The sequence below is a fragment of the Oncorhynchus tshawytscha genome, linkage group LG10 (genome assembly GCF_018296145.1).
Source record: "Oncorhynchus tshawytscha isolate Ot180627B linkage group LG10, Otsh_v2.0, whole genome shotgun sequence".
Classification (NCBI taxonomy): Eukaryota; Metazoa; Chordata; class Actinopteri; order Salmoniformes; family Salmonidae; genus Oncorhynchus; species Oncorhynchus tshawytscha.
Window position 1 is genome coordinate 38448653 of NC_056438.1, and position 21973 is coordinate 38470625.

The following is a 21973-nucleotide window of genomic DNA, read 5'->3' on the forward strand; positions in this document are numbered from 1 at the left end:
TAACAAGCAACCTTACTGGTCAAAACGTAAACTTAAAAGTAAACCAACCTATTCACTTATACATTAAAGAAATATGTCTTCAAAAGAAATGCATAAACAATATTACAATTAGGGAGCAATCCAATCACCTTTTAAATCTAACACCAATGAATTATAACAAAACTCAATACTTGGTTCTAACAAGGGTATAACATGTAGAAAGGTAGATACAAATTATTTGTTGCAAGTTGGGGAGGGGGGAGGAGGGTTCACACCTACCTTGGCTATTAGACAATTCTTTAGTAAAGGTTGAATAGTCTATAGTTCAACTAATAGCCCATCCTAGAAACGCTATTAGCAGAATTCACAGCCTGCTACTCGTGTGAAAAACGAATAATAATACTTTTTCCCCTTTCCACATGTTAAAGATGCCAATTGATAAAGTGTTTTTAACCACAATCGGACCCAACCCCAATTAATACATTTGGGCACAGTCGATAGCGTACTGGACTTTGGGCTAGAATGTTGAGGGTTCGAAACCTGCTCCCTGCTTGTTTCATTACATTATTATGCCGGTCTCAGAGCAAATAACCTGGATTGTTACTCCCATCTCATTCCTCGCCCTCTTCCATGTGTCATTTCCCGCCTGAGTGGCTCGCTTGTGGGAGTGCTGGCAGGATATGGCAGCACCTTCGATTGTGCGTCAAGAATTCAGCATAGCAAGTTTGTATGAATGTCTGGTTATTCACAGGCAAATAGTAATATGCTCTAAACTGTTCTGGTGAAAAACAAACTTTGCTGCCCTGTTTTCAATCGTCCACATGGCTTAGAGAACCTCCTCAGATTAATAAAGATGAAGGGAGTTAGATATGCATAGGAAGTATACTGTTTTTTTCTGTATATATGAATTACAAATCAGCCTTTACTTAAATCATGTTTCTAGTTTATTTCATAGTTACAATGTGTAATCATTGAAGTCCCAGGAGCAGAAAACCCGGTTGAAGTGTATAATTGCAATACATACATGTAGGCACAGCATAATTCAAATAATTGCATTTGATACACCTGGTATTGGATGTGACTGAAAAAAACTAGCTAAATAGCGATTTTCATAAATTTTCATAAATTAGATTTATGACTAAAAAATATTCACAATTGATTGTCTCTACATTAACATATTCCTTTCAATGTAATTTTTATTTTATTTGACTCATTATGACGTTATAATTACTTACATTTGCTTCCACCGTAATGTTTTGTCAGCCATCTTTGCTGAAAAAAGTCAACAGGGACTGGTGGCTCGCGTCAAATTCCTCATTGGAACCACTCGATATGATTGGTCATATAAAAACCTTGGGACCCAAATGCATAATGAGTGCTCTAACTCCCCCTTGCGGTGGTCTGGAGCACTGAAGCCATGACGCTGGGTACCTCTAAATCCCGCAGTGTAAGCTCGCAACTTTTAAAGGAGGAACCGATGTATCTGTACTGATGGCGCAAAAGCTATGACAGGGAGACATAGTGGAGTGGTGTGCAAACAGTTGCTCCTGATGCCACTTGGGTACATGCAGCATCCACCGAGAGGCTCTTGCTGCCAAGGGAATGCCTGACAGCTTGAAAGACTTTCTGGACACAGTGAAAATGATTAACTTTGTTAAACCAATACCCGTGAACTCTCATGTATTTTCTGCATAATGCAATGACATGAGCAGCGACCATGTAATGCAAGAAGTGCGCTGGTTATCAAGGGGCAAATTATTGACATGTTTTTTTTAATTGAGAGACGAGTTTAAAGTTTTATTTACTTACCGATATCTGAACAAGAGAGCCTCATCAAAATTGCAACAAGCGGTTCTGTGAAAATTGAATTTAATCACAAGCCACTGCCAGATTTCTGGACAGGGCTGCGCTCAGAGTTTCTAGCCTTGGCAAATCGCACCGTTAAGACACTGATGCCCTTTACAACCACGTACCTATGAGAGAGTGGATTCTCGGCCCTCACTAGCATGAAAACTAAACACAGGAACAGAGTTTGTGTGGAAAATTATTTAAGACTGAGACTCTCTCCAATACAAACCAACATTGCAGAGTTATGTGCATCCTTTCAAGCACACCCTTCTCATTAACCCGTGGTGAGTTATTCACAATTTTTGGTGAACAAATAAGGTTTTATATGTAAGATTGCTAAATAAATAGCAAAATTATTGATTATTATTATTATATTATTATTTGTACCCTGGTCCTTTTAGAGCTCTTTGTCACTTCCCACGAGCCGGGTTGTGACAAAAACCCACACTCATTCTTATGTTTAATAAATGTATCGTATAGTGTGTGTGTGTGGCAGGCTTACAATGATGGGTCTAGAGTTTCAAGTTTATTGGTGTCCACATCACCAACGAACTATCATGGTCCAAACACACGTGAATAGGACACGACAAAACCTTTTCCCCCTCAAGATTTGGCATGGGTCCCCAGATCTTCAAAAAGTTCTACAGCTGCACCATCGAGAGCATCCTGACCGGTTGCATCACCGCTTGGTATGGCAACTGCTCAGCATCTGACTGTAAGGTGCTACAGAGGGTAGTGCGTACGGCCCAGTACATCACTGGGGCCAAGCTTCCTGCCATCCAGGACCTCTATAAATAGGTGGCGTCAGAGGAAAGCTCATAAAATGGTCAGAGACTCCTGTCACCCAAGTCATAGACTTGTGCTGCTACCGCACAGCAAGCGGTACCGGAGCTCCAAGTCTAGGACCAAAAGGCTCCTTAACAGCTTCTACCCCAAGCCATAAGACTGCTGAACAATTAATTAAATGGCCACTAGACTATTTACATTCACCCCCCCCCGCCCACCTTTTTTTTTTTTGTACACTGATGCTACTCGCTGTTTATTATCTATGCATAGTCACTTCACCCCTACCTACATGTACAAATTACCTCAACTAACCTGTACCCCCGCACACAGACTCTGTACCGGTATCCTCTGTATATAGCCTCGTTATTGTTTATTTATTGTGTTACTTTTTATAATTTTTTACTTCAGTTAATTTGGTAAATATTTTCTTAACTCTTCTTGATCTGCACTGTTGGCTTGTTAGTAAGCACTTCACAGTAAGGTCTACACTTGTTGTATTCGGGCATGTGACAAATAAAGTTTGATTTGATTTGATTGAACTTCTGCATCATGAAACAGTATTTCATAAACTATACAGTGGAATAAATAATATGTTGATATGCTTCAGTTTGCTGCCATATGACTGGTTTTACATTTGTCTCTAGCAATATTAAGGTCAAATACATCTATAACAAATGTCATTTATATTTACAATTTTCTTATTTTAAGAGATTACTCATTTACCTAGGTCTAATCAATTTATTGAATATTATTATTTTTTTACCATTATTTAACTAGGCAAGACAGTTACGAACAAATGATTATTTACAATGACGACAGTGGGTTAAAAACTTCTTAGGGCTGAAATCCCGTTAATGGGATGATATGACAACAGCTAGTGAAAGTGCAGGGCGCCAAATTCAAAACAGAAATCTCAATTAAAATTCCTCAAAAATACATGAATCTTATACCATTTTAAAGATACTCTTGTTGTTAATCCCACCACAGTGTCCGATTTCAAATATGCTTTACAGCAAAAGCACCACAAACGATTATGTTAGGTCACCACCAAGCCACAGAAGAACACAGCCATTTTTCCAGCCAAATATTTTCCAGCAAGAGTCACAAAAAGTAGAGATAAAAATAATCACTAACCTTTGAAGATCTTCATCAGATGACACTCATAGAACTTCATGTTACACAATACATGTATGTTTTGTTTGATAAAGTTCCAATTTATATCAAAATCTGAGTTTACGTTGGCGCATTACGTTCACTAGTTCCAAAAACATCCAGTGATTTTACATAGCCACATCGATTCAATTGCTATTCCTGGAAAAAGCAAACCATGCAATAATCTGAGACGGCGCTCAGAACAATAGTCAAATTAGCCGCCATGTTGGAGTCAACAGAAACCAGAAATTACATAATAAATATTCCCTTACCTTTGATGATCTTCATCAGAATGCACTCCCAGGAATAAATGTTTTGTTCGATAATGTCCGTTATTTATGTCCAAATTCCTTCTTTTGTTAGCGCATTTGGTATACATATCCAACGTGACATGGTGTGATGAAAGAAACATACAGGAACTCAAATCCTTCTGTTCACCTGATTTAGAATTCCTCACAATCAAATGTAGACCGCATTATCTACCAAGAGAATTCTCTTCGATTATAATCACAGCCGTATATATCCCCCCCAAGCAGACACATCGATGGCTCTGAACGAACTTTATCTAACTCTCTGCAAACTGGAAACGATTTATCTGGAGGCTGCATTCATTGTAGCTGGGGATTTTAACAAGGCTAATCTGAAAACAAGACTCCCTAAATTTTATCAGCATATCGATTGCGCAACCAGGGGTGGAAAGACCCTGGATCATTGTTACTCTAACTTCCGCGACGCATATAAGGCCCTGCCCTGCCCTGCCCCCCTTTCGGAAAAGCTGACCACGACTCCATTTTGTTGATCCCTGCCTACAGACAGAAACTAAAACAAGAAGCTCCCACGCTGAGGTCTGTCCAACGCTGGTCCGACCAAGCTGACTCCACACTCCAAGACTGCTTCCATCACGTGGACTGGGAGATGTTTCGTATTGCGTCAGACAACAACATTGACGAATACGCTGATACGGTGTGCGAGTTCATTAGAACGTGCGTTGAAGATGTCGTTCCCATAGCAACGATTAAAACATTCCCTAACCAGAAACCGTGGATTGATGGCAGCATTCGTGTGAAACTGAAGGCACGAACCACTGCTTTTAATCAGGGCAAGGTGTCTGGTAACATGACTGAATACAAACAGTGCAGCTATTCCCTCCGCAAGGCTATCAAACAAGCTAAGCGCCAGTACAGAGACAAAGTAGAATCTCAATTCAACGGCTCAGACACAAGAGGTATGTGGCAGGGTCTACAGTCAATCACGGACTACAGGAAGAAACCCAGCCCAGTCACGGACCAGGATGTCTTGCTCCCAGGCAGACTAAATAACTTTTTTGCCCGCTTTGAGGACAATACAGTGCCACTGACACGGCCTGCAACGGAAACATGCGGTCTCTCCTTCACTGCAGCCGAAGTGAGTAAGACATTTAAACGTGTTAACCCTCGCAAGGCTGCAGGCCCAGACGGCATCCCCAGCCGCGCCCTCAGAGCATGCGCAGACCAGCTGGCCGGTGTGTTTACGGACATATTCAATCAATCCCTATACCAGTCTGCTGTTCCCACATGCTTCAAGAGGGCCACCATTGTTCCTGTTCCCAAGAAAGCTAAGGTAACTGAGCTAAACGACTACCGCCCGTAGCACTCACATCCGTCATCATGAAGTGCTTTGAGAGACTAGTCAAGGACCATATCACCTCCACCCTACCTGACACCCTTGACCCACTCCAATTTGCTTACCGCCCAAATAGGTCCACAGACGATGCAATCTCAACCACACTGCCACTGCCCTAACCCATCTGGACAAGAGGAATACCTATGTGAGAATGCTGTTCGTCGACTACAGCTCGGCATTCAACACCATAGTACCCTCCAAGCTCGTCATCAAGCTCGAGACCCTGGGTCTCGACCCCGCCCTGTGCAACTGGGTACTGGACTTCCTGACGGGCCGCCCCCAGGTGGTGAGGGTAGGCAACAACATCTCCTCCCCGCTGATCCTCAACACTGGGGCCCCACAAGGGTGCGTTCTGAGCCCTCTCCTGTACTCCCTGTTCACCCACGACTGCGTGGCCATGCACGCCTCCAACTCAATCATCAAGTTTGCGGACGACACAACAGTGGTAGGCTTGATTACCAACAACGACGAGACGGCCTACAGGGAGGAGGTGAGGGCCCTCGGAGTGTGGTGTCAGGAAAATAACCTCACACTCAACGTCAACAAAACTAAGGAGATGATTGTGGACTTCAGGAAACAGCAGAGGGAACACCCCCTATCCACATCGATGGAACAGTAGTGGAGAGGGTAGCAAGTTTTAAGTTCCTCGGCATACACATCACAGACAAACTGAATTGGTCCACTCACACAGACAGCATCGTGAGGAAGGCGCAGCAGCGCCTCTTCAACCTCAGGAGGCTGAAGAAATTCGGCTTGTCACCAAAAGCACTCACAAACTTCTACAGATGCACAATCGAGAGCATCCTGGCGGGCTGTATCCTGGTATGGCAACTGCACCGCCCTCAACCGTAAGGCTCTCCAGAGGGTAGTAAAGATCATCAAGGACATCAATATAAAGATCATCAAGGACATCAACCACCCGAGCCACTGCCTGTTCACCCCGCTGTCAATGACACTGACTCTACTCCAGCCACTTTAATCATGGGAATTGATGTAAATATATCACTAGCCACTTTAAACAATGCTCTACCCAGCCACTTCTCTCTCTCTCTCTCTCTCTCTCTCTCTCTCTCTCTCTCTCTCTCTCTCTCTCTCTCTCTCTCTCTCTCTCTCTCTCTCTCTCTCTCTCTCTCTCTCTCTCTCTCTCTCTCTCTCTCTCTCTCTCTCTCTCTCTCTCTCTCTCTCTCTCTCTCTCTCTCTCTCTCTCTCTCTCTCTCTCTCTCTCTCTCTCTCTCTCTCTCTCTCTCTCTCTCTCTCTCTCTCTCTCTCTCTCTCTCTCTCTCTCTCTCTCTCTCTCTCTCTCTCTCTCTCTCTAAAAGTCCCCCCACCCTCATATCTAACTAAGTCACCCTAGCAGACATGGAGAGTTACAACCTGTCCCAAGCCTTTGGGAGTATCTCCCTAGTGGAAGTAGAGGTGAATGAGATTAATGGTGGGGTGACAGTTCTGAGGCAGGATAAGGAAGAGCTGAGAGAGAAACTGGCAATGGTCGAGAGCATCATGAGGAGAGAGGTAGCTGACATCAAGGAGGAGCTACAAAGGAAGTTGTCAGCAGTCACAGATTTGCTACAATACAGAGACACCATCATCCACACTCTAAGAGAACAACTGGAACCTACTATAACCCTCACATCCCCTCATCGGCAGTACAACTTCTTCTCAAAGTGAACCTCAGGAACTCACGAGGTCAGTAACCAGACCCAGAACAACTCATCCTCCCCAAGATTCTCACATCACAGCCCCAGAGCACCAGCGCCAGCAGGTGCCATGCCAGGAATACAATAAAAGGCCACCTGTGGTCTCCACCCCACTCCACCCAAAGAACATCACTCCAGACACTACATTCCACAACAGCAGCACACAGGCAGAGCACTCTATGGCCTTCATTTAATGAGAAATTGCTATTCCCTGGTATGTTAGTCAGAAAGCTATAGTGCCGAAACAGCAAGTGCCATGAAAAGTCTGTCAAGCAACAAATGAAATGGCACCAAACATATTATAATTCACACAGGTGCTTATGATTTGATGGCAATGAGAGGAGAAGTAGCTCCTGCAATGCAGCAAGTGGCAGCTCGAGGTGCAAAGATGCCCTTCCACATTATACAGAGCAACAACGCTGAGCTGTCTAGAGGCTTTGTCACACTGCTGTATCCCTCAGGGCAGTTGCATTGGGCCGTTACTCTTCTCTATTTTTACAAATAATTTGCCACTTGTCTTACATGAACCTAAAATGATGCTGATGATTACACACTTTACACATCAGCACCTACAGCCAGTGAGCTCACTGAGACTCTTAGCAAGGAGTTACTATCAGAATGGGTAATTAACAATAAACGGATCTTAAATACATCTAAAACCAAAAGCAATGTACTTGGAACAAAGCATTCTTGTAGACCTACACCTCAACTGGAGTTGTGAATAAAGTGAGTGACCATTGAACAAGTTGGAGAAGTTAAACTCCTAGGAGTAACATTGGATGGTCAGTTATCATGGTCAAGTCATGTTGACAAAGTTCTTGTGAAGATGGGGAGGGGTATGTCTGTTGTAAAAATATTTTCTGCATTTTTGACACAAAGATCAACTGTACTAGTTGTTCAGGTTTGATCTTGTCCAATCTTACTTATTGTCATACTGTAATATGATCAGGGGCAGCAAAGAAAGACCTAGAAATGCTGCAGCTGGCTGAAAACAAACACACCTTTCCCTTACACAGAACTAACATCAACAACATGCATGCCTGTCTTTCATGGTTAAGGGTTTGCGGGGTTTCTTCACGGTACCCAAACTAAAAACAGATTTAATGCGTCGCTCAGTTACGTACTTTATAGAGCCATGTCATCGTGTAATGCTCTGCCATCAGCGGTTACTCAGGCCAAAAGAAAGTTTAACATTAAAAAAACAGATTACCTTGTATCACAGCGCCTCTCCTCTATTCTAAAATTCTAATTTAACAGTTGAGCTGACAAACGTTTTGCACTGTTTCACTATGGCGTTAGTCATCAATATAGCAAGAGGGAAATATTTTATGAATGCAGTCAAGTGTCCGCCACCCCCTTAGAAAGCTATGACCTTTGCCTTTCACCTGGAATTGTTTGTCTGAGAAGAAAACTATTTTCAACACATATGATCTAGTACACAATAAAAGTATCATAAAACATATACAAATATGAGGATATGATTACACACTTTTTTTGGAAAGATTTTCATACTTTATAAAATGTCCATACTGTATACAGTTCTTGATACCAAACATATCATGACATTAGTAATAGTCAAAATCAATTAAAATTGTGAACATTTAAATCAACATTTGGGCTATTTAAACAGCATGCGACACTCCTATAGGTAAGGGGAGAAGGGCTTTGTAAAGAGCTCAATTTTTTTCGTTCTGAGCATAAGCAATGCATCTGCAATGTTTTACTTCCACACAAAATGACTTTATCGTAGAGCTATTAAAGTTCTATATTTAGATCTGCCTGCTCGAGACAAATTCTGCAATTGCTTTGCCATGTCTGTATCGTGAAGCAGTTGGATAAATGTTTTTCTATGGACCGCTCCTTTGACGTAAAGTTGAAGTGAAGCGCTATAAATCGATGTAATGATGCTGCTGGCCACCAGAGGGATGCAAACAAGTTTATTCGACAGAGGAACTTTAAATGGTCCTAGGAAGATCTGAATGGTTGTCTTCTGACAAAATGGTGGGAAATCAATAAAATAAGTAATGTAAACATATACAGTGCCAGTCAAAAGTTTGGACACACCTACTCATTTTTCTTTATTTGTTACATTGTAGTATAATAAGGAAGACATCAAAACTATGAAATAGCACACATAGAATCATGTAGTAAACAAAAAAAGTGTACAAAAAAATCTGAATATATTTTGGATTCTTCAAAGTAGCCATCCTTTGCCTTGAGGACAGCTTTGCACACTCTTGGCATTATCTCAACCAGCTTCAGCTGGAATGTTTTTCCAACAGTCTTGAAGAAGTTCCCACATATGCTGAGCATTTGTTGGTTGCTTTTCCTTCACTCTGTGGTCCAAATCATCCCAAACCATCTCAATTGGGTTGAGCTCGGGTGATTGTGGAGGCCAGGTCATCTGATGCAGCATTCCATCACTCTACTTCTTGGTCAAATAGTCCTTACATAGCCTGGAGGTGTGTTTTGGGTCATTGTCCTGTTGAAAAACAAATAATAGTCCCACTAAGCGCAAACCAGATGGGATGGGGTATCGCTGCAGAATGCTGTGGTAGCCAAGTTGGTTAAGTGTGCCTTGAATTCTAAATAAATTACTGACAGTGTCACCAAAAATTTATAATTTGGACTCATCAGACCAAAAGGACAGATTTCCACCGGTCTAATGTCCATTGCTTGTGTTTCTTGGCCCAAGCAAGTCTCTTATTATTATTGGTGTCCTTTAGTAGTGATTTCTTTGCAGCAAATAGACCATGAAGGCCTGATTCTCCTCTGAACAGTTGATGTTGAGATGTGTCTGTTACTTGAACTCTGAACCATTTAGTTGGGCTACAATCTGAGGTTCAGTTAACTCTAATGAACTTATCCTCTGCAGCAGAGTTAACTCTGGGTCTTCCTTTCCTGTGACGGTCCTCATGAGAGCCAGTTTCATCATAGTGCTTGATGGTTTTTGCAACTGCACTTGAAGAAACATTCAAAGTTCTTGAAATGTTCCGGATTGACTGACCTTCATGTCTTAAAGTAACGATGGACTGTTGTTTGTCTTTGCTTAATTGAGCTGTTCTTGCCATAATATGGACTTGGTCTTTTACCAAAGAGGGCTATCTTCCTCACAACACAAATGATTGGCTAAAAGGCAATAAGAAGGAAAGAAATTCCACAAATCAACTTTTAACAAGAGTTTATTAGCAGGGGCTTTGTCAAACGGTTTATTAAGCCCTGGTCTGTGGTCTGTGTATAAATATCCGGCTACCTTAATTATAGTGGAGTAACGAAGCTGGTACATCTGACTACATTCTGTCCATTTTGATTTCATCTACATGTAAGTTTATCTAGAATTTGACAAAAGGTCATTTGATATATTTCTATAAGAATATACAACCACATACAGTATATCATTTTTAAAAATACTGTGATTATTATTCTTATCAAAGATTCCTTTTCATTTGGCACACAGACCATACCAATCATATGTATAACTTTACATGTGAATCCTTCCAGTTTCTCAGGTAGAAGCTGTCCTGTAAAGCATTAATTCCGAACCCACGACTTTGTCTCTCTGCCTTATCCATGCATCTAAATACGTAACAGACGCTTTGACTCAACAAACTGACAAAGCGCTAAAATCAAAGAAAGCCATTGACAAGAGTGTCTCAATGACATTGAAGATCTTCAAATGGGGGCATTTCTTTTTTTCAATTTCATATGGCAACAGTACAAAGGACGTTGAATTATTCTCATCTCCCATCTGTCTCTGACCAGCGCAGACCAAGTGATCAAAGAGATCAAAGGATGCTATTCAGTAGATTGAGCTCAAAAGAAATGTGTCCTCCTCATCAGCTGCTGACTCTGAATATACCAGGAAGCACTTTTTCACATCTATCACACCCATAGTGTATAATTGGTTCTGTTGCAAACCCTTAGCTAATAACTTAATAATTACATTAGTGAATATGCAAAAATCAGCTTACCTGCTGCCCGTGGTAAAATACAGCAAGGAGGAACATAGCCATCAGAAGCAAGGAGGTCTCTTTTGTCCCAAGGAAGTTTCTGTGGAAACAAAACAGTTTCTATTGCAACAATACATTTTCAAAATAATTCTACTTAGGGAAAAAAGTTACAGAATAGTTCAAGTAGAGTAGCCAAAATGCAATCCAAGACGTATTGTAAAATAGAAAAAGAGTAGGTAATGTTCCCGACGTTCTCAGGGAATCGCAGTCACAGTAAACACTATGCGGATGTCGGCTCAAGTTAAAGCCAAGTGCAGTCCGCTTCCCTACAACGCGCCTGTACATTTAGTGTGTTCACTCAGGCCACTACTCCACTATCACATATTTACAGTACAACATCCATGTGTTTGTGTGTTTAGAGTGCTTGTCTTCTGTGCCTGTGTGTGTGTCTATTCACAGTCCCTGCTGTTCCATAAAGGTGTATTTCTATCAGTTTATTAATTGATTCTACTGCTTGCATCAGTTACCTGATGTGGAATAGAGCTCCATGTATCCATGGCTCTATGTAGTACTGTGCGCCTCACATAGTCTGTTCGTGACTTGGGGATTGTGAAGAGACCTTTGGTGGCATGTCTTGTGGGGTATGCATGGGTGTCCGAGCTGTGTGACAGTAGTTTAAACAGACACCTCGGTGCATTCAGCATGTAAACACTTCTTACAAAAACAACTAGTGATGAAGTCAATCTCTCCTCCACTTTGTGTACATTTAATGGCGAGCCATATTGCCCTATTCTTAGCAAATTGTAATTTTCCGAGGTCCACCTTTGTGGCACCTGACCACATGACTGAACAGTAGTCCAGGTGAACAAAACCAGAACCTGTAGAACCTGCTAAACTTACTTCTACCTATCGTAGCTACTGTTGTATCAACATGTTATCACCATGACGTTTTACACTCCAGGGTAACTCCAAGGAGCTTAGTCACCTCAACTTTCTCAATTTCCACAATATTTATTACAAGATTTAGTTGAGGTTTTGGGTTTAGTGAATGATTTGTCCCAAACACAATACTTTTACTTTTTGAAGATTATTATTCATATTTAGGACTAACTTATTCCTAGCCACCCATTCTGAAACTAACTGCAGCTCTTTGTTAAATGTTGCATTGATTTCAATAACTGTAGTTGCTGAAGTGTATAGTGTTGAGTCATCTGCATACATCGACACACTGGATTTACTCAAGGCCAGTGGCAGGTCATTAGCAAAGATTGAAAAAGTAAGGGGCCTAGACAGCTGCCCTGGTGAAATCCTGATTCTACCTGGATTATGTTGGAGAGGCTTCTGTATAGGGGGCAGCTGTATAGGGGGCAGCATTTTCACTTTTGGATAAATAGCGTGCCCAATTTCAACTTGTTGCTACTCATGCCAGGAATATAAGATAGGCATATTATTAGTAGATATGAATAGAAAACACTCTGAAGTTTCTAAAACTGTTTGAATCATGTCTGTGTATAACATAACTTATGTAGCAGGCAAAACCCAGAGGACTAACTGTTCAGATTTTTTTTTGCCTCTGTCTGTTCCCTGAGTTGTCATTGCCATGGGATATTTCTTAGGAACCTGTTTTCAGTTCCTACCACTTCCACTGGATGTCACCAGTGTTTGGAATTTGGTTGAGGTTATTCATTTGTGCAATGAAGAAGCACATGTGATTGGGAAAGGTAAAGGTACGCACCATCTTAATTGACTAAATTATTGTAGATAATGCCTATATTTGGGAGCAAACCATTTAAGGCATTTTGGTGTTAAGATACACTGTAATGTTACATCACTCACTCTGTGTTGTGGTGGACATAGTCGTAGCGTAAAAACAGGGAGGTGTAGAAGGCTTCAGTGAGTAGGGAGTAGATAGCAATCATGACCAGGAGCACAGCGAGCTTTAGGACCGAGTTAAGTCGCAGGAACACCGCACACGTCACCATGGCGAGCACCCCCGTGAACACAAAATACTGTGGAGGAAAACATTGACACACACAACACTTACAGGGGTAATCTGGAATTGGTACATACATTTTTGGACTTTTAAATACATTTTATATAGCCATTCGTTCTTGAAGAATATAACTATAAATGCCACATGAGCTTAGATTGTGATGTTGTACTGCACCTCAAAGGCCAAAATATAAGCACGTTTTACTCCATTGTTTGTAAATAGCCATAGCCGAGGGTAGATGTTTGGTGGTTGGGGTGCTGAGATAAAAAAAACATTTGCAGGACTAGTGAAGGCCCAGTGCAATACTTTTGTAACTAAAACAAATATATTAATCAAACGATATATACAGTGCATTGCAAAAGTATTCATCCCCCTTGGCTTGTTCCCTACTATGTTGCATTACAACCTGCAATTTAAATGGATTTATATTTATATTTAATGTAATGAACATACACAAAATAGTCCAAATTGGTGAAGTGAAATGAAGAATTACTTGTTTAAAAAACAAATAAGATCTGGTGCAACCAAGTCACATAATTAGTTAAATAAAGTCCACCTGTGTGCAATCTAAGTGTCACATGATCTCAGTATATATACACCTGTTCTGAAAGGCCCCAGAGTCTGCAACATCACTAAGCAAGAGGCATCACCAAGCAAGCATCACCATGAAGACCTAGGAGCTCTACAAATAGGTCAGGGACAAAGTTGTGGAGAAATACAGATCAGGGTTGGGTTATAGAAACCATTCAGAAACTAAATCCATTATTTAAAAAATGGAAAGAATTTAGCACCACAACAAACCTGTCAAGAGAGGGCCGCCCACCAAAACTCACGGACCAGGCAAGGAGGACATTAATGAGAGAGGCAACAAAGATACCAAAGATAACCCTGAAGGAGCTGCAAAGCTCCACAGCGGAGATTGGAGTATCTGTCAATAGAACAACTGTAAACCGCACACTCCACAGAGCTGGGCTTCACGACAGAGTGGCCAGAAAAAAAAGGAATTGCTTAAAGAAAAAAATAAGCAAACACGTTTGGTGTTCACCAAAAAGGCATGTGGCAGACTCCCCAAACATAAGGAATAAGGTACTCTGGTCAGATAAGACTAAAATGTAGCTTTTTGGCCATCAAGGAAAATGTCTGGCGCAAACCCAGCACCTCGCATCACCCCGAGAACCCCATCCTGTGGGGATGTTTTTAATCGGCAGGGACTGGGAAACAGGTCAGAATTGAAGGAATGATGGATGACGCTAAATACAGGGAAATTCTTGAGGGAAACCTGTTTCAGTCTTCCAGAGATTTGAAACTGGGACGGAGGTTCACCTTCCAGCAGGACAATGACACTAAGCATACTGCTAAAGCAACACTCACATGGTTTAAGGGGAAACATTTACATGTCTTGTAATGGCCTAGTCAAAGCCCAGGCCTCAATCCAATTGAGAATCTGTGGTATGACTTAAAAATGCTGTAAACCAGCGGAACCCATCCAACTTGAAGGAGCTGGAGCAGTTTTGCCTTGAAGAATGGGCAAAAATCCCAGTGACTAGATGTGCCAAGCTTATAGAGACATACCCCAAGAGACTTGCAGCTGTAATTACTGCAAAAGGTGGCTATACAAAGTATTGATTTTGGGGGGTGAATACTTATGCACGCTTAAGTTTTCTGTTTGTCTTAGTTCTTGTTTATTTCACAGGAAAAAATATTTTGCATCTTCAAAGTGGTAGGCATGTTCTGTAAATCAAATGATACAACCCCCCCAAAAAATATATTTTAATTCCAGGTTGTAAGGCAAAATAGGAAAAATGCCAAGGGGGTGAACACTTTCGCAAGCCACTGTATTTATTATATTATTGTAATTTTTTCATTCCGATTCTCCAGGGGTGCTTCAGCACCCTTAGCACCCCTACTTCCCGCAACTATGTTAATAGCTGCATGAATTCTCCTACCCTTCCTTTCAGCTGTCCCAGATTTCCCCTTTAATGAACATTATACAGTAGAAGGGCACAAAAACAGTTAAGTTCAGGAAATTAAATTATTTTATTTATTGAGCTGGAAATTGCCAATTCATTTATATTGGGATTTTGATTTCAATGTTGTAAATTAAAGTCCTATTCATTTCCTGAGTTGAAATGGCATTGACGCAAGCCACGGACTTGGGTGATGAGAAGATATACACTACATGACCAAAAGTATGTGGAAACATGCTCGTTGAACATCTCATTCCAAAATCATGGGCATTAAAATACGGAGTTGGTCCCCCCTTTGCTGCTATAACAGCCTCCGCTCTTCCGGGAATGCTTTCCACAATATTTTTGGAACATTGCTGCGGGTACTTGCTTCCATTCAGCCACAAGAGCATTAGTGAAGTCAGGCACTGATTCGGACTGACTTGCATTCAGTGTTCAAATTAATCTCAAAAGTGTTCAATGGTTGAGGTCAGGGCTCTGTGCAGTCCAGTCAAGTTCTTCCACAGTGATTTTGACAAACCATTCTGTATGGACATAGCTTTGTGCACGTGGGCATTGTCATGCTGAAACAGGAATGGGCCTTCCCCAAACTGTTGCCACAAAGTTGGAAGCACAGAATTGTCTAGAATGTCATTGTATGCTGTAGAGTTAAGATTTCCCTTCACTGGAACTAAGGGGCCTAACTCGAACCATGACAAACAGCCCCAGTCCATTACTCCTAACTGTACAGCTGGCACTAAGCATTCGGACAGGTAGGGTTCTCCTGGCATCCGCCTAACCCAAATTCGTCCACCAGACTTTCCAGATGCACTGCTAGCTATGAATTCTATCTTAGGGTGTTTGCATGTTTCGGTAAAAATTCAAATAATGTCCCGTTTGGAATATTGGCAAGTAGAGGGGCTCCCCAGTGGGTGGGCCCAGGCACACATGTGCCTACGTGGCTGGATAACATGTTATCTTAGTTGCACCCTGTGAAGTGTTCCCCTGAAATACTAAATAATGCCATGTTAATACCATATTGTTAGTACTGTAGTTAGTGTTACTACACAGGTATAAAACCAACTTAATGTAAAGTATTACTGTCTAGTACAGTTACCTCAGGGTAGTAGCAGATGTCAGGGATGGGGGTGGATGTGTTGAAGGTCTGGTTGCTGAAGGTGCTGGACTTGTCAAAATCACACCACAGCTGCAAGAGAGGAATAGAGAGAGATCAGTGTTGTACATTATTGTCTCTATAAATAATCAGTGTATGCATACTCGATCAGTGAATGAATACTCAAATACAGGCACGTGCAGAGAGCACGAGCACCTGCCCTACCACTCATCAAGTATATATATTTTATATACCATTGTCATTGTTGTTAGGAACACACTGCCCACAAGTCATCGTGACATTGTCAAGTTCACCACCCACATCCCTACCCCATCCTGGTCAGCCCTGAATGGAGCTCACAGGCACCCGGTTGTGCCTTTTTTCCCAGCTTGCCCTGTACGGAGATATCCAAACATGCATGGCTTGATATGCGGTCACCAGTCAAGTGTCTGTAGCAAGCCAACTACAGTTGAAGTCGGAAGTTTACATACACCTAAGCTAAATACATTTAAACTCAGTTTTTCACAATTCCTTACATTTAATCCGAGTAAAAATTCCCTGTTTTAGGTCAGTTAGGATCACCACTTTTTATTTCAGCTTTTACTTCTTTCATCACATTCCCAGTGGGTCAGACGTTTACATACACTCAGTTAGTATTTGGTAGCATTGCATACATTTTTTAAAACTTGGGTCAAAGGTTTCGGGTTGCCTTCCACAAGCTTCCCACAATAACTTGGGTGAATTTTGGCCCATGCCTCCTGACGGAGCTGGTGTAACTGAGTCAGATTTGTAGGCCTCCTTGGTTTTTCAGTTCAGGTGATTTTAATTTGGACCCTCACGTTCTATGCAATGCAAACACAAAACACTGTAAAAACACCAGCATATCAGCTCCAATTAATTTTAATTTTGGAAATATGTTCCAATGTATGTGATAGTATACAAATGAAAGGTTTGACATTGTGTTTTAGTCAAATATTGTATTTGTTTGTGCTTCTTGTGGTCAACTTCTTGCAGTCAATTTGCAGTTTACAAATTATTTGTAATTATTTTCAGGTCCCCTAACCATCCACTCAAGAAAATAGTTGATGATCCCTGATTTACATCATCAATATTCGGTATGGCTGGCTGATAGCCTACATGCAACAGAGAGGCAGAAAGATTTGGGGGGAAATTCTGACCCAAGTTATGAGTGAGTAAAAGGAACTTCAATCCCTTTTTATGCACTTTTCTCCCTCTACACATATTCTGACCTTGAACTTAAGCAAGGGTTAACACATGTGCCAGACAGATATTCCATTTGGAGTGGAGTTTACAGAAATGGAGGTATGTCTACAGATATGCTGTATTCTGACCCTGACTTAATTCCACCACCTTTACACATGAGGAAACCATGAATAAGGTTGAGTGAACCTGTTGGTTCCAAGTAGAAAAACATCTACTTGCTGTTTTTCCCCCAATATAAATTACACACAGTCATTTATAAATTGATAAGAGCAAGGTAAATGAGTAAACAGCAGAATGTATTAGTTGTCCTGCTTTCCCTTTTTCACCATGTTCATGCTGCTTTTCTTTATTCTACAGCTACAAAACTCTTTCTCAATCAGTTCACTGTTGTGTGCCTCTAGGCTGTATGTGCTAAAAGCATACAGTACGTAGACCTTGCAACCTTGAAGACTAATGATGAGTATTTCACAAGCTTTGATGGAAGTAATGACTTGCAAGCAATGTTGCTCTGATCATGAAAAGAGAAGAACATTGCCTGCAGAAGGTAAATTGCGGTCAGTAGGGTCAGCTGTGAATCTATTGCTGGGCAAAGAACCATTCGTAGAATTGAACTGGCCCAATACCATTGAGAACCCCTTACCAAACCAGCTCTGACTGTGCTGTGACTTTGTGAGGTTGGACACAGGTGTAGAGAAGAGACCAGGCAAGGAATCAGTGGTTAAGGATAAACATAAATACTTTACTGATAAAGTAGCTTCAGGATCACAGTACACTGAAAAAAACAAAAAAACACTATGTCTCAAACTCACTCAGGAAACAAACACACGGTAAACAATTCAAGCTACTGCAAAGGAAATGAGAAAAAAAACACCTTTTAAAAGGGATATCATAATGAGTAATAGGACACACCTGAGTGTCGTTAATGTCTCTAGGACGGTCTCTGCCGCCCTCTGGTGACAGGTGGAACCATGACAGTACCACCCCTTCTAGGAGCAGCTCCAGTCGTGGAGCCAGGATGACCACCATGTAGTTTGTTGAAGTCCGAAACAAGTCCAGGATCCAGTTTGTCCCGGGCAGGCACCAAAGCCTGCTCCTCAGAACTGTAGCGCTCCCAGTCCACCAGGTACTGCAGGGTGCCTCGAACCTGACGAGCCTCCAACAGATGCCGGACAGTGTAGGCTGGGCGGCCATCCACAACTCGAGGGGGCTGAGGGGCAGGTGTGGGGGGAGAGAAGGGACTGATCCTTACCATCTTGAGACAGGAAAGGATGGACAGACCCTCATAGACCTGGGAAGCTGGAGACGATAGGTGACCGGGTTGATGCGACTCAGGATCTTGAATGGTCCTATGTAGCGTGGAGCAAGCTTCCGCGAGTCCACCCTTAAGGGAAGATCACAGGTGGAGAGCCACACCTGTTGACCCAGTCGGAGGAGCCAAACAGGCCTTTGGTGCCGGTTTGCCTGGCGTTGGTGTCGGGCAGAAGAGTGGAGCAAGGAGGATCGCGCTCTGATCCAGGTGCGGTGACATTGTCGAATTAACGCCTCGGCTGATGGCACCTCCGTGTCGGCCTCTTGTTCAGGAAGAGGCCAAACGCACAATCGAATGGCGACAGTCCAGGGGACGAGTTCGGCAGTGTGTTATGTGCATATTCCGGCCAGACGAGAACTTGCTCCAGTTGCTGGCCTGACTGGAGACGAAACAGCGGAGGAACTTCTCCAGCTCTTTATTGGCCTGTTCAGTTTAACCATTAGAACACAGAGGAGAGACTCAACGACGCCCCCAACAATGAGCAGAAGGCCTTCCAATGTGACGAACTGGGGCACACAATCTGAGACAATGTCCTGGGGAAGTCTGTGTAGTCGAAAGACATGGGTAAAAGTAAGATCAGCGGTATCCTTCGCTGAGGGAAACTTGGGTAAGGCGAGGAAATGGGGAACCGATCCATGACCACCAGAATAGTGGTAAGCCCTTGGGATGGAGGTAACACTGTGATAAATTCTACAGACAGGTGGACAGAATTTCTGCCTCAGGAACTCCAGTGTGTCACGCCCTGGCATTAGTTATCTTTGTTTTCTTTATTATTTTGGTTAGGTCAGGGTGTGACATGGGGGATTTATGTGTTTTGTCTGGTCTTGGGTTTTTTGTTTGTTTATGGGGCTGTTTCCTTTCTAGGTAGTTTGTAGGTCTATGGTTGCCTAGATTGGTTCTCAATTAGAGGCAGCTGTCTATCATTGTCTCTGATTAGGAACCATATATAGGCAGCCATATTCTGTGGGTATTTTGTGGGTGATTGTCTTCTGTCATTGCACCAGATAGGACTGTTTCGGTTTTCACTTTTGTTGTTTTGTAGTGTTCTCGTTTATCGTCGATATTAAAGATGTTGAACACTAACCACGCTGCATTTTGGTCCTCCTCTCCTTCAGCGGAAGAAAACCATTACAGTGTCTGATTAACCCCTGGATGCCCAGTTAATTTAGAGGAGTGTCCCCATTGTAGCACATAAAGTGGGACCCATGCTGGAGTCAGGTTCTTGGGTCCCGGCTTGTCATACCGTGGTCCCAATACTCCATATCACAGGGGCCACAATGCATGAGCTGGGGATGTTGGGCTTGGAGTTCCTCTCCTCGTTAGAGACATTGTGCTACCGGGACAAGGTGTCTGCTTTCTGATTCTTGGATCCTGGGCGATAGGCTAGTGTGAAATCGAACCTGTAAAAAAACAACTTTTGGCTTCTTGAATGGAGACCAAGTTCTTATAGTCCGTCCAGATCATGAACGGACCTTAATCATATAGAAAATGTGTGGGCAGAACTGAAAAAGCATGTGCGAGCAAGGAGGCCTACAAACCTGACTGTTACACCAGCTCTGTCAGGAGGAATGGGCCAAAATTCACCCAATATATTGTGGGAAGGTTGTGAAAGGCTACGGTAAATGTTTGACCCAAGTTAAACAATTTAAATGGCAATGCTACCAAATACTAATTGAGTGTATGTAAACTTCTGACCCACTGGGAAAGTGATGAAAAAGCTGAAATAAATCATTCTCTCTACTATTATTCTGACATGACCTAAGACAGGGACTTTTTACTAGGATTAAATGTCAGGAACTGTGAAAAAACTGAGTTTAAATGTATTTGGCTAAGGTGTATGTAAACTTCCGACTTCAACTGTATATAGCATCTTTATTGTTATTTTATTGAGTTACTTTTTATTTAGTAAATATTTTCTTAACTCTTTCTTGAACTGCATTGTTGGTTAAGGACTTGTAAGTAAGCATTTCACGTTAAGGTTACACCTGTTGTATTCGGCGCGTGTGACAAAGAACATTTTATTTTATTTCATTTTACTTTTTTTTAAACTTATTTGAGAATAGAGAATTATTTAAGTAAATTGCAAATGTGCCAATATATTTGGCCACAACTGTATACTGTGCAAATGCAGATCTCTTTTTTTCATAGAACAGTAACGGAGAGCAAGCTACAATAAACCTAATTTAGGAAACAGGCATTTGTGGTTAGAGAATGGAGGCTGGCCACAATCTTTATGCACATCTGCTGTGTAAATGTCTGGCTAAACTCACAATGTTGATCATGGCCGCCAGGAAGTTGATGAGGATGGAGACAAAGACGATGACGTTGCGGGCCATGTAGGTCTCATTGATCCAGCAGCAGGACTTTCGCAGGACCAACGGCAGACACTTGTAGTCCTCCGCCGTGGTCACCAGGACTAGGAATGAGTGCAGGACGATGAGCACGGAAAACTGGATCACCATGGTAACCATCCTGCAGACATGAGCAATGGAAGGTAGATAAAGTGATCCAATCGCAGCCCTGGACAATAACACTAAGGCCGTTGAAAAATGTATGGCGACAGTATAATATTTCAATTAAATACTGGTGAAAACAGTGAAAAGAGTTGGTGATGTGATCGTTGCAGCAACGTCGAAGGTGGGAAAGCATTAATCACATTATGGGATTTGATTGAACTATAGACAACTCCTGACAGTCTGAGACTGTCAAGACTATGTGCCATTGTCTCTTCATTCTTACTCAACCGCATTGCCATGGGTGGAGTCACTCTGACGTAAGACAATAGACCAGTGAAACAAACTAGAGCACGCCATTATATAAACCAATTAAAAATGTTATTGAATTGGGAATGGAAAACTGTAGCGCACTTCAAATGAGTGTGCACTTATAAGTAGTATCCTTATTCTAAGTGTATATATCAGGAGTCGACCTCATCCACTTTCCTCTCCACCACCCCTAGGAGTTCAGTGTTGCAATATTCTGGTAACTTTCCAAAAATGCCCAGGTTTTCTAGAAATCCAGGTTGAACAATTCCTGGAAACTTTAGGAATATTACCAGAATTCTGCAATCCTACAGCTGTCCCTCTATTACCTGGCAGAAGGCAGCAGGCTCTGAATGGCCGTGATGAAGATGAGCACAATGAAGGCGCACACCAGGTTGGACTTGAACACTTCGTCCCTCATTTGGGAATACTGCACAGTGAAGGGAAGGGAGAAGGAAAGACAAGAAAAGAAGAGAGAGGGGTTTAAGAGACATACAAGGCCATATGAAAATCTCTAGCTCCACATTTCAATGCCACGACAGACACAGTCA

At 42.1% G+C, this 21973-nt stretch overlaps 1 protein-coding gene across 2 annotated transcripts in view; it reads right to left on the minus strand.

Annotated features, from left to right (window-relative positions):
* Positions 1-21973, minus strand: part of adcy8 (adenylate cyclase 8 (brain)) — a 253231-nt gene that overhangs the window by 24083 nt on the left and 207175 nt on the right. For both annotated transcript variants that reach the window (XM_024419923.2, XM_024419924.2), the window contains 5 exons: positions 21752-21852; positions 20931-21132; positions 16131-16220; positions 12911-13083; positions 11096-11174 (listed from right to left, as the gene is read on the minus strand). In XM_024419923.2, the coding sequence (XP_024275691.1) occupies positions 11096-11174; positions 12911-13083; positions 16131-16220; positions 20931-21132; positions 21752-21852 (645 nt within the window). The remainder of the gene's footprint in view (positions 1-11095; positions 11175-12910; positions 13084-16130; positions 16221-20930; positions 21133-21751; positions 21853-21973) is intronic.